The sequence below is a fragment of the Macrobrachium nipponense genome, chromosome 21 (genome assembly GCF_015104395.2).
Source record: "Macrobrachium nipponense isolate FS-2020 chromosome 21, ASM1510439v2, whole genome shotgun sequence".
Taxonomy (NCBI): Eukaryota; Metazoa; Arthropoda; class Malacostraca; order Decapoda; family Palaemonidae; genus Macrobrachium; species Macrobrachium nipponense.
The window spans coordinates 18,084,137-18,098,281 of NC_087212.1; the positions used below are offsets into that span (position 1 = coordinate 18,084,137).

General features: G+C 37.7%; 1 protein-coding gene across 1 annotated transcript in view; it reads right to left on the reverse strand.

The window, feature by feature from the left end:
* Positions 1-14,145, reverse strand: part of LOC135197815 (WD repeat-containing protein 48-like) — a 235,719-nt gene that overhangs the window by 23,517 nt on the left and 198,057 nt on the right. Inside the window, exons 13-14 of the mRNA XM_064224949.1 lie at positions 9,167-9,361; positions 7,173-7,356 (exon numbers count right to left, since the gene is read on the reverse strand). Coding sequence (XP_064081019.1) covers positions 7,173-7,356; positions 9,167-9,361 — 379 coding nt within the window. The remainder of the gene's footprint in view (positions 1-7,172; positions 7,357-9,166; positions 9,362-14,145) is intronic.

Below are 14,145 nucleotides of genomic sequence, written 5' to 3' on the forward strand. Positions count from 1 at the left end.
GATGGATCATGCAGCCCAGGTCCTCGTGAACTATGGACACCAACCGCAGCATCCAGAGCATCTTCAGGAGGAACATGGAGAAAAGGTACTTACAGGAATCCTGCCCAGACCCCTATGCAGAAGATTAATTTATTTTACAAGGGAACCTTCCATTGGTGGTATAAAGAAGACAAGCGAGCCCTATGGGTAAAAATCCAGAGCCATGTCTCCCTGATCAATAGCAGCAAGCAGGTCAACTTAAGTCATCTTCAACAGCGAGTATGAAGACATGCAGCTTTATCATGATGAATAACCCTGCCTAAACGCAGGATCATTTGAAGATGAAGAACATTATCTAAAGATATACATGCCCAATCAAAGGATGCCTCGGAACTTACATCGCAATGATGTCGATGCACCTATCCAAGAGGATTTCCTGTTACGCTCAGAAAGGTACAATACATTACCATGCAAAAACTGCATGACAAAAGGATATGACGCTGCGACATCGTCAGGAACTGTCAAGTTATCAACCAGGCACCATATATAGGACGTCTGCAAATCCTAAAATCGCTGCACACCGGGAGGGAGAAGCCCAGTATGAATGTCACACAGGAGACCTTCTTCCTCCCCACTGCTGTCAGGAGAGCAGCAGACAACTCCCTACCACAACCATTACACCAAAGGGACCCTGATGGTGATAGAAGCATTAGCTCTCACCCTGACGACAATCCCTCGAAATCCTGAGGGTGATCAAAACACAGGCTCTCATCCAGAGAACAACCTAGCAGCACGCCCTTCAAGAAGACGACCTACCATTGCCGATGAGAATGAGGCTCTCCCTGAGAGGACAGCCAATCAGAAGCCATTCCACTGATGACATAACATGCAACGCCAAAAGCAGCGGCCAATGAAAAATAGGGTACCAGACTCCTCAAGCCACCTATTGCAATAAACAGCACGAATCTCACTGAAGTAGCTCCCTGCATACAACAATCCTGTCCTGATGATGGCCAAAATATGTAGACGTCCTTTAGAAAACTGAAACACAAAAAATACGGACTGACTCGATTTCTATGGCCTGTTCCAGACCTATGAGAGACACCTAAATACCTGTTGCCAACTCTTAGCCTGTCCCTGACCAACCGTCTTTGATAACCACAGCCTGATATTTCAATGATGACTGATTCTGTAAATACTGCCATTATATTAAATAATAATATATGCAGAGACTCAAGGCGATATTCAAGTCAAAACTCAACGCCGGAAATATGATAAAAGCCATAAACACATGGGCAGTGCCAGTAATAAGATACAGCGCAGGAATAGTGGAATGGACGAAGGCAGAACTCCGCAGCATAGATCAGAAAACCAGGAAACATATGACAATACACAAAGCACTACACCCAAGAGCAAATATGGACAGACTATACATAACACGAAAGGAAGGAGGGAGAGGACTACTAAGTATAGAGGACTGCGTCAACATCGAGAACAGAGCACTGGGGCAATATCTGAAAACCAGTGAAGACGAGTGGCTAAAGGGTGCATGGGAAGAAGGACTATAAAAGTAGACGAAGACCCAGAAATATACAGACACGGGAGAATGACAAACAGAACAGAGGAATGGCATAACAAACCAAGAGGAATGGCACAACAAACCAATGCACGGACAATACATGAGACAGACTAAAGAACTAGCCAGCGATGACACATGGCAATGGCTACAGCGGGGAGAGCTAAAGAAAGAAACTGAAGGAATGATAACAGCGGCACAAGATCAGGCCCTAAGAACCAGATATGTTCAAAGAACGATAGACGGAAATAACATCTCTCCCATATGTAGGAAGTGCAATACAAAAAATGAAACCATAAACCACATAGCAAGCGAATGCCCGGCACTTGCACAGAACCAGTACAAAAAGAGGCATGATTCAGTGGCAAAAGCCCTCCATTGGAGCCTGTGCAAGAAACATCAGCTACCTTGTACTAATAAGTGGTACGAGCACCAACCTGAGGGAGTGATAGAAAACGATCAGGCAAAGATCCTCTGGGACTATGGTATCAGAACAGATAGGGTGATACGTGCAAATAGACCAGACATGACGTTGATTGACAAAGTCAAGAAGAAAGCATCACTCATTGATGTCGCAATACCATGGGACACCAGAGTTGAAGAGAAAGAGAGGGAAAAAATGGATAAGTATCAAGATCTGAAAATAGAAATAAGAAGGATATGGGATATGCCAGTGGAAATTGTACCCATAATCATAGGAGCACTAGGCACGATCTCAAGATCCCTGAAAAGGAACCTAGAAAAACTAGAGGCTGAAGTAGCTTCAGGACTCATGCAGAGATGACATCACGGCTGAGAGAGGCAGAGCAGAGGAGATGACTGGGAGTGATGTCATTGATGGGAGAGACGTCATAAGTGGTGATGATGTCACGGCTTCCCTTCGGTGTGAAGGGGAATCAGACGCCACTGGTGGAGGAATACACAACGATGGATCCCGTGACGTCATCAACGGGGCTGACATCACGGCTTCCCTCCGACTCACGGCTTCCCTCCGACTCAAAGAAGCAGCAGCAGTCACTGGCGGAGCAATACAAGATGGCTGACCTCGGCTACCCACAAAGACAAGGCTGGGGGGAGGGGGGATGGCGAGCCTCCATAAAGTGCGCTAGCAACCCCTCCAAGGACGGGGGACCCCCTAGCCCGAGTGTCTTCCAAATCGCAGCCATCTTGGATGTCTCCAACTCTGGAATAAATGAGAATTATGAAAAAGCCTCTCCCTTCCCAGGAATCAAATTAACTCCCGAAGAAGAATGGGCGACATTACAAACATCAGCCTGGTGACCTCCCGATACTTCCAGCAACGAATCAATGGAAGAAAAGGAAGGAAACACAGGAACAATGCTACTATGGGGGGTGAATACTGCAGGAGACAAAGCATCGGGAAGAGGCAAAAAACCTTCCCAAGTAGAAAGAGTCGAAACTCTCAAATGCTCTCTCTTGCTATAAAACGACTTCCACTGCTCTTTAGGCCATGCCCAGCATTCCGTGCAAGGATTTGTTAGTACAAAAATTAGAATGGCACCTGCTACACGTGATGTGGGGTTCGTTTGCCACCGAAGCCAAAAAACGAGAACACAGAAAACCTGGAATTCCGGGCCACACACGTTGACGAGGCCGAGAAGGAGCAGAAGAAGCCATAATATCAGACAAACATACACAAACACTCTAAACACAAGCAAAACAGGCAATAAACCGGGTAAAGGCCAAGAGAGGTTAACCACGACTCTCGCCCAGGCGGTAAAAGAAAAGACTGATGCGGTGGCGTAGGTGAGTAGTCCTTGACCACTCTTCACCCGATCTACGCATGCATTGCCAGACATCACAAGATTCCTTGCTTTCATCTGTTTTTTAACCGGATCCAGTTAGGCCCTAGAAATGATCCTATTGTTAAGACTGAAGGTTTGTTTGCATATGAACAAAATAATAAAAATAATAATAATAATAATAATAATAATAATAATAATAATAATAATAATAATAATAACTAGAAGCCGAAGTAGCTCCAGGACTCATGCAGGAGCATGCTGTTAGAAACAGCACACACTGAGAAAAGTGATGGACTCCTATGGAGGTAGGATGCAACCCGGACCACCCCCCCAAACTATAAATACCACTCTGTCGAATACGATGACTGAGATAAACATTCTTTATTAAAGGTAATGGCTATTTTTTGAATAGCAGCTTTTTCAGTACTATACATACATAAACTAGCTAGTAGAGCGCCTATGGAGGTAATTTTCAAATACAGGATCAAGATCAGTGTATATATATTTTTATTTCAATTTTACATATAAACTATGATATCTTAGTTATCAAAGTCAATAGTAATGGGTTTTCTCTCTCTCTCTCTCTCTCTCTCTCGCTATTTTTTCTTGTAACGAGCTTTTGTTTGGAGCTGCCAGACATCCTCTAGGCTAGATAGCTAGGGGTGGACTGATTCTGGCATGGTGTCCTTCCTCCTTATATTCAGGATCGTCAGCAGGGTGTCTGTCCCATGCCAATCTCCTACTGGGTGATGGCGGTAGGTCGGTTTTTCATAAGGTCTCTTGGATCAGGTCTCAAGCCACTTCTGCCATGTTGATGATTGCATAGCTGCAACCTCCCAGATCTCCTGAGCTATGCAGTGATGTTGCCGAGTGTTGTGTCAGGCTGCGTGATGTCACGGCTAACTTGATTTTCATTGGCTGCAGGAGTATCTCCTTCGGGGGGTTGTCTTCCGTAGAGTTGTCATAATCGGTGATGTCAATGTTGGCTGGAGGTCTTCTAATACTCGTGGGAAGAAGAAATTCTCCCTGCATCGTATTCAGTGCAGGTTTTATCTGCTGGATGCCCGTCAGTTGCGCCTGCTGGAGGCTTTCTAATCCAACAGATAAAAGCAGCACTAAATACAGTGCAGGAAGAATTTCTCTTCACCATGAGTATGAGAATAACTCCACTCAACAATGATATCACAGATTACGACAATTCTACCGAAGACAACGCCTCTGAATGAGATACTCCTGCAGCCAATGAAAATCAAGTTAGCCGTGACATCATGCAGCATGATGCAATGCCTAGCAATGTCACTGAACACCCCAGGAGATCTAAGAGGTTGCAAATGTGTAACCATCAACGCAGCAGAAATGGCTTGAGACCTGACCCAAGTGACCAATGAAAAACTGACCTGCTGCCATCAGCCAACAAGAGATCGGATGGGGCAGACCCCCTGCTGACGACCCCGAATATAAGGAGGAAGGACACAACACCAAAAGCAGTCCACCCTCAGCTTCCTAGCCTAAAGGATGTCTGGCAGCTCCAGACGAAAGCTCGCTACAAGAAAAAAGAAAGAGAGCGAAGGAGAGACTGAGAAACCGTTATTGACTTTGATAACTAGGATATCACAGTTTATCTGTAAAATTGAATTAGAAATATATATATACACTGATCTTGACCCTGCATTTGAAAATGACCTCCATAGAGACACTACTAGCCTCTTCAAGTAGTACTGAAAAAGCCACTATTCGAAAAATATAGAAGACTCTCTAAAGCAAACACTGCCAAGGTAGCCATTACCTTAAATAAAATAACAATAATAGTCTGCCCCGGGTGGGGGGGAGGGGTTGGTAGGGGATCAGGAGGGTAAGGGAGACAAGACACATCCACCCTGCCCCTGCAAACAAGTTTGTCTGGCCCAGGTGGGGGCAGAGTAGGTAGGGTATCAGGAGGGTAGGGGAAACATGTCAGACAGCACTGGGCTTCAGCAAGGGTAGTCTATGTCATCACGCTTGCAATAATAATAATGTAACAAAAACAACCTAAATGGAAATTTGAATATGTGGAATTGGAATAAAACCTGTACAGCACTATGGTTTTATGTTTGGCTAATGAAGTAGATAAACAGATTTTTGGCACTGGGAAGTGATTTTTGGTGCCGGTACGCAATTTGTCAGCATCGATAGGTGGTTTATCGGCGTTAGTAAGCAATTTTCAGCGCCGACTTACAGTGGTTGTTCCCCCGTATGCGTGGGGATGTGTGCCAGACAGTGCCCCCCCACAAATAGTTAGAATTCACGAATAGTTGGAACCCCTACAAAAACGCTGAAAATGGCCTATTTTGGTAGGTATCCTCAAGAAAAAACCACTAAAAATGTTAATACCATGGTTTTTAAGTTTTATCAGAAAAAGTGCAGTTTATGATGAAATTGATAAGATAAAAAATACAGTTATTTCTGGATATTTCTCATAGCAAAATACTGCGAATAGGCAAATTTCCCGCGAATAATGGGTAAATATAGACCAGAGAGAAATCTGCGAATGTGAGTCCACAAATCCGGAAAACGTGAATATGGGGAGCCAACTGTATCTGTATCAGTAAGCAGTTTATTGGTGCTTATGGCGTCATAAACACCATTTACTACTAAAATTACTGTGATGTGGTAACTATCCCCCATAAATTCAAATTCTTTCTGAAGTTTTTCCTTGGAGTACAGTCGACTCCTGCTATTCGCAGAATCACAATTCACGGACTCGCCTATTCACAGATTTTTCTATGGACTGTATAGTATGCCAATTATTCACAGAAAATTTGCCTATTCGCAGTATTTTTCACTGAGAAATTTTCACAAAATACTGAATTTCCATATACATGTAATTTTCATGACTAAATGTACCTTTAGTGATAAAACTATTAAAACACTCAGGTATAAGCATTTCTATTTTTATTGTGTTTTAACTAAAAAAAATAGGCAGTTCTAAGCATTTTTAGAAAGGTTTGAAGTATTCACAGATTTTAGCTATTTGGGTTTCCCCTCCCAAAGTCCCCCGCGAATACAGGGGTCTAGTGTGACTCATCAAGGTGAGTAACATAAATCAAACCTTTGGTGGAGTTCAAAACTGGAATGTCAAGCGCACTTCTACAAGAATTCCACAAAGATATGAAAAAGCTAATTAGTATTTCTTAGCTTTCTGCTGGTAATTTAATTTTCTCCAACAATTTATTTACATTATAAGGAGTTTTCAATTGTCTGCCAACAAATTTAATTACAAATCTCTGCTGACTCCAATCGTTCAATTTCAGGTGCTTACAGTCTTGCTCAGATCTGAGGTGACATGATTCTTTTTGTATTGTTCAAGATCTCAGACTCAATGTAACATTCACAAATAGTGTTAAATTTTTTCTTTCATTTCCAATGTCATACATTTCGACAAGTTTGTGAATTCACAGCTAGCACTATTTTCTCCCTATGGTTATACAAATATTACCCCTTTTATGCATTGATAAAATTCATAAACTGTGTGATTTTAACCTTTTTTTTTTCTAAGAGAAAGTTGAAAAAATACCATATGAGTAAGGTAGGCACGAAATCTGGCATAGGCTCAAGTGGAATTCCAGTCAAATGGGTGCTCAATAGTGAAGGATCATTAGACATTGTCAAGATATAAAAAACACAAATAAGCAAGCTCAAGTTGAATGGAAAGCACTTGTTTCAAGGGTGGTATATTTTAATCTTTGGTGCACTTTGCTAATACTTCTGGATTACAGACATGGATCCTAATGCTTTAAATAGATTCTAAATTTTTAAAGTATAGAAACTTCACTTTTGGTGGGAGGAAAAATAAATCTTCCTAAAATAATTACCTTATCATTACACAGCAGCTGAACTCGCTCTTCAGCAATGGAAGCTGTTTCTGCTTTATCATCGCTGCCTCGATCATTGTTGTTGGTTGTTGAACCTGAATCACTGCCACCTCCAAGAACTTTTTCATATACATGTTCCTGAACTTTACGAATTTGAATGAAATCATTAGCACTCAGTCGATCCCTGCAAAAGAAGGATAAAAAATAAAAAACTGTAAGAAAAATCAAATTTATATGAAAAAATCTTTAACTATTTGGATACTGTACTGAAAATACATGCGCCACCCTTCTCAAAGAGGCAGCCAATAGAAGCATACCAAAAAAATGTAAACTGACCTACAGGTACATATATAAAATATTTTTGTTTATTCACATGTTAGTCTTTACTTAACTTTGTCTATCATCTCATTTCTCTTCTCATTGCTTTTCCTATATGAAACTATATAAAAATAAATAAAAATGTCCACAAATACTTAACTATTCTAGTATGACAAAACTGCATTTAAAGTGACATTACTGTTTTATATTCTGTACTACTACAAATCCTATCACATATTCTAAATACTGATACAGTTTTCTAGTATCAAATTTGAAAGAGAAATAAATTTCTGAAAAAAGGAAGTGTTGTGGCTACCTGACTAACTAGTACATGACGAAGATACTAAACTGCAGCACAGCAATGGTTCAGCTAAAATAAGTCAAAACTGCTTGAAGATTTAAAAAGAATCTATTACAAAGAATTATTGGGGTTTCATAAAAACAAATTGTTAATGCAGTTTTCATATAATAAACTTTACTCTTGGAATCATTTTCCAGTTACTACTCATATAACATTTGAATCAATGGATTGTTTACCTCATTAGTTACTTTTCAACTTTTAAGCTTTTATGAACAACTTACAACTTAATATTAAATTTATTAATAAATCATCTTTTAATTTTACACAATGTCAAATCACAGACCCAAAAAATGTGATAATGCAGTGGAACCTAAGTGCTTAAGACTTAATCCATTCCAGATGGCTGTCTGAATGCCAACCTGTCTGAGTTCTAAACAAATTCTTCCCATAAACTAGCCTAGTATGCAGAAATCTAAATACTTACAAATTTATTTTTGCTTTACCCATGTACAACAGTAATACTTTCAGTTTAATTGTTATGACATGAGGGGAAAATAAAAAGTGACATCCATTCATGCATACTATTTACATTGGTCAGCTGCAAACGTTAAACCACCATAAAAATAGTAATCAATTATAGTGCTTAAGCGTATAAAAGCAAATGTTAAAATAAATAAAAAAATATAGTGTTGAAATTTACAGGATGAAATTTTTGAAAGGCTTGAAATTTTTTAAATATTTTCTTATTTACGTACATGATGTTTGGCTACATTTCACACTACATGTGAACATGTTTAATTCCAGCATTAGTCATCAGCCATAAAAAAAGAAATCAATAAATGTGTGCAACATCACTTAAAAACAAATTTAAATAATTTACAGTATATCATAGTTTTACCAGACCACTGAGCTGATTAACAGCTCTCCTAGGGCTGGCCTGAATGATTAGATATTTTTAAGTGGCTAGGAACAAATTGGCTAACTAGCAATGGGACCTACAGTTTACAGTGGGATCCGAACCACATTATATCGAGAAATGAATTTCTATCACCAAAAAGAAATTCCTGATTCCTCGTTAGAAAAGCCAAGAATTTACAGTAATAAAATATACAGTATGCATACAGTAAAATAATTTAAATTTTAAAAATTCTCTTATCTACATGACATTTGGCTACAGTTTGCACTGTACGTATATATGTATGCAATTCCAGCATTCAGTCATCATCCATTAAAAATACTGCAACAATACTTTGTAATGTAGCTATACATTACTATAATGTGTAAACACAAAAAACCCATTTAAAAGCCTAGCAATACACATTCACACATCTTTCTAATATTTCACTGTGCACACACAGAAAATTCAAGAACTTACTTCTTTTCTCTTTTAATCCCCGATGATGCATGAGGAAGCAGAAAAAAGTAAACTTTGTTTTTTGGCTTGGGAGTATTCTTCTTCACCACAATGTCAAGTACCCATGGTGGAACCGATTCATTTAAAAGAACTCCTTCAGTATCCCCACCAGCATCACCACACAGCAATCTATATAATGTGCGGCCCTGAATTTCACTGAAAAAAATAAAATGTTATAATCAACAAGTACATATTCAGAGGAACAAAAGTAAGACAGAGACCACACATCTTCACTGATGGTATAACACAAGTTCTATAATTTTAACTTGAATAAATAATGCTATATTCATGCCTACAATACCTGGTACCTGAAAGTGCCAGGTTGCTGTGCTGAAGGTCATCTTTTACCCCCTTGAAAATTAAATGTAATCTACACACTATACCTAGTAACATTATACATAGTATTCAAAAAAATATATAAAAATATTTTTGGGGGTTAAAATTCATCATCATTTCTACTGCATCTGACTAATGAACTGAATACAGAAAAAAATGCAGTCAGACCTTATTGCTTATTTAATAATTTTTCTAACTGCATTTTCATACTGTTAGACAAGTAAAGCTTTCTAAGATTCTGTATACCTATCCTTCATGAATACATATTCATAAATGTATAAAATTTCAAGTCTCTAAGGACCATTACATTAAAAAAAATATGTATGATTAGTAAGTACCATGCTTCATGTATTCAATGGTGAATGATTGATTTCTTTTTGTTCTGATCCCATTTATCCCCAATAATGAGCATTCCAATGCAAAACAAAAATCGTTTTCCTGAAGAGATATTACCACTCCTCGATCTACAGACTGATGATGACTAAAAGACTGAGTAACAGCTCTGAAACCTCTAACATGATTCTGAAGAAAATCCAGATTTAGATTCGAGCATCACTGCCAAGTAACTGATAAGGAGTGGAGTCTCTTTACTTATCATTCACCCAAAGGTATGAAATTTATTCATCAGAATAAGGGAAACCAAGTGGAATTTTTTTTTTGAAGTTTCTCGATGACAAAGTCAAGGAGCACATTGTAACAGTAATAACAGATTTGCCAAACAGTTTCATATGAATACAATATATATACAGAAAGTCGCCTACAATACCACACTCACTAAAATGGTACGATACAAGTGTAAATGAGATTAAACCATTCCCTGCTCTACTAGCTCCATGTTTCAGGGAATGGCATACAAAAAACACATCTTTTCCTTACATGTTTTTTATTTGTAATCTTCAAGATTAAGACAGTTGTGGGTTATAATCTAGCTTTCTTCAATATGGCAGAGTGCAGTGTTTACTTTATGAGCTTCCAATGCCAGAAGCTGCTACTGTGAAATTCTCTCCAAGCTCATAACTTTCAAAGCATGTCAAAATACTAAATTCTGAATGTTGCCTGAATCTAAATTTTATTTTCTTTTTACCTTTCTAGCATCCAGAGTGTAGGTAATTGAAAGAAACATTCAGTACAATATATGAACATTTATGTATATCTATTGCAATCTTTAACTTTCGTATTCATTTATATACCTCCCTATGTATTTAACCCTTTACTGCCGACAGGACGTATTTTACGTCGACATTTTTTGTCTCTCGGGTGCCGACTGGACGTATTTTACGTCGGCATACAATAGTTTTTTTTAAAAATTCGCGGAAAAATACTTTTAGGCCTACCAGCCAAAAACTCTTGAATCACGCGCCTCGGGGGATGCAAGGAGTTCACGGATCAAGGTGTTGATTTGTTTACAATAGTTACGCAGGCGCGCAAGCGCGAATTTCTTTCTTGCCGCACTAAAAAGTATCAGTGACACATCTCGGAAATTATTTCGTCACTTTGACATAATTTTTGTACCATTTTAAATTAGCCGTTACATAGAGTATTATATATGAAAATGTGCGCAATTTTATGTAGAATACAAAAAAAAAATACTCACGATTGTAGCTTTCATCAGTTTTGAGATATTTTCATATAAACAACGATAAGTGCCAAAATTTCAACCTTTGGTCAACTTTGACTCTACCGAAATGGCCGAAAAACGCAATTGTAAGCTAAAACTCTTATATTTTAGTAATATTCAATCATTTACCTTAATTTTGCAACTAATTGGAAGTCTCTAGCACAATATTTCGATTTATAGTGAATTTATGAAAAAACTTTTTCCTTACGTCCGTAAGGTAAAAAAATCATACATGCGATTGTGGTAATGTTTGCACCATTTTAAATTTGCCGTTACATAAAGTTTTATATATGAAAATGTGCGCAATTTCATGCACAATACAACTAAAAACAACCCATGGTTGTAGCTTTTATCAAAATTTGAAATATTTTCATATAAAAAATGATGTGACAAATTTTCAACCTTCGGTCAACTTGGACTCTACCGAAATGGTCGAAAAATGCAATTATAAGCTAAAACGTTTATATTCTAGTAATATTCAAGCATTTACCTTCATTTGGCAACAAATTGGAAGTCTCTAGCACAATATTTCGATTTATGGTGAATTTATGAAAAAAATAACATTTTCTTTACGTCCGCGCGGTAACTCTTCCGAAAAAATCATATGTGCGATTGTGGTAATGTTTGCACCATTTTAAATTAGCCGTTACATAAAGTTTTATATATGAAAATGTGCGCAATTTCATGTAGAATACAACAATAAATAATTAAAGGTTGTAGCTTTTCTCATTTTTGAAATATTTGCATATACTAAATCACGATAAATAGAAAAAAAACCACGTTCGGTCAACTTTGACTCTACCGAAATGGTCGAAAAACGCAATTGTAAGCTAAAACTCTTACAGTCTAGTAATATTCAGTCATTTATCTTCATCTTGAAACAAATTCGAAGTCTCTAGCACAATATTTAGATTTATGGTGAATTTAAAAAAAAAAACTTTCATTCCCTCCGCGCGCGGATTCTCCGCCACAAATCTCCGAAATGCGTACGTCCCATTCTCGGAATATTTGTTCCATTTCATATTAGGCATTTCATAGAGTTTTATATATGAAAATTTGTGCAATTTCATGTAGAATAAAACGAAAAATATTTGAAGGTTGTAGCTCTTCTTATTTCCGAAATAATTGCATATAAAAAAAAATATATAAAAAAATTCGACATTCGGTCAACTTTAACTCGTCAGATATGGTCGAAAACTGCATTTTAAGCTAATACTCTTACAGTATAGTAATATTCAATCATTTGTCTTCATTTTGAAAGAAATTGGAAGTCTCTAGGACAATATTTAGATTTATGGTGAATTTTTTAATAAAATATTTGTTTACGTCCGCGCTTTACGAATTCATGCATTATATTGTGATAATATTTTCTCTGTGTTGCTTTTATCGTTTTACAATGTGTTATATACCAAAATGATCGCAATTTAGTGTACATTACAACGAAAAAAAAAGTAACTTGTTACTTTTAACCATTTTGCGCACAGCGCGATTTGAATACAATTATATATGAAATTTCGTTTTTGCGCTATCATATATCGCATTATTTATATACAATAATGATAATTTTTTCATTTCTGATGGTTGCATACTAAACTTCAGCCAATGACAAAAAAAAGAGCCAAAAATGAACTCTTAATCTTGAAAACTAAGCACGCTGTGATTTTTTGAAAAAAAAAATTTTTTCCGCTTCCGCGCTCGCTCTGAAACACTTCCGGCACATGGGAGACTTTTTTTTTTTTTTTTTTTTTTTACCGCTTCGGCGTTTAAGGGTTAATGTATATTTCATTCTCATATGTCATGTACGATATGTAATGATTGAATCTCGCCCATCTGGCAGTCATGTTTCGCCAGTACGGCACCGCTCTGTTTTCCTTGCTTGCACATTATTTTGCACCTGTGAGTTTGTGTATACTTCATTCGACATTAAGAACCTACTTTTCATATTTCGGTATTTCCTTCATCCACAACCTACAGTGATAAGGATAACACATCGAACACACAAAGTAATTCCTTATATCATTGCATTGTATAAAGAAATACAGTGGGGCCCCTTATTCGCGATCTCAAGATTTGCGGACTCATGCATTCGCGGATTTCTCTCTGGACCATATCTACCCATCATTCACGGGAAATTTGCCTATTCGCGGTACTTTTCTATGAGAAATATCCACAAAGTCCTGTTTTCTATCAATTTCACCATAAAATGCATTTTTTGTGATAAAATTATTAAAAAAACCAGGTATACAAATTTTTAGTGGGTTTTTCTTGAGTTTTAATTAACAAAATAGGCTGTTTTCAGCATTTTTATAGGGGTTTCAACTACTATTCGCAGATTCTATCTATTCTCAGGGGGCCTGGTACACATCCTCCGCTACAGAGGGACCACTGTAATACATACTAAATACAGAAAATGGAAATTCATCACAGACAAAGTTAAATCAATAAGTTAGAAACATGTAGGAATATTTACCATTATGAACAAATATCCTCATGACTGTAAAAAAAAAATACATGTTAATTAATCACAAGAACACTCGGGGAAATCAGAGAAGAGGTTAAAGGAATAGAGGTCCTTTACATAAGGAATTACTTTCAGCCTAGGCTGGAATACAACTTTTAAATTCTTAAACAAGGTGGTTAGGCAGTAACTACCGTCTGGTAGGCGGGTAGGCCTGCCTGCCCAGATGTAATCACTCCACTTTGCCTTTCAGCCCAGATTTCAGATTGAGGAGCAGCATGATGTGGGCATTAATGTAAAGGGCCTTAGGTTTGTATAGTTAGGAAAAAATACAATATATTTTCAAAAATTGTGATCTGTTCCTACATGATAAAAAACCCTCAGTCCTTTACATTAGGAAGACTCACTGATTGGTGGGAGGAATGTGAGTGAGCCTCTAGAACTGACTGGAGTTCAGCACACCTGGGTTATTCCTCCTGGTCATAAGAGCAAGGAGTGCCCTGCCTCTGATAACTTCATCAGAGTATA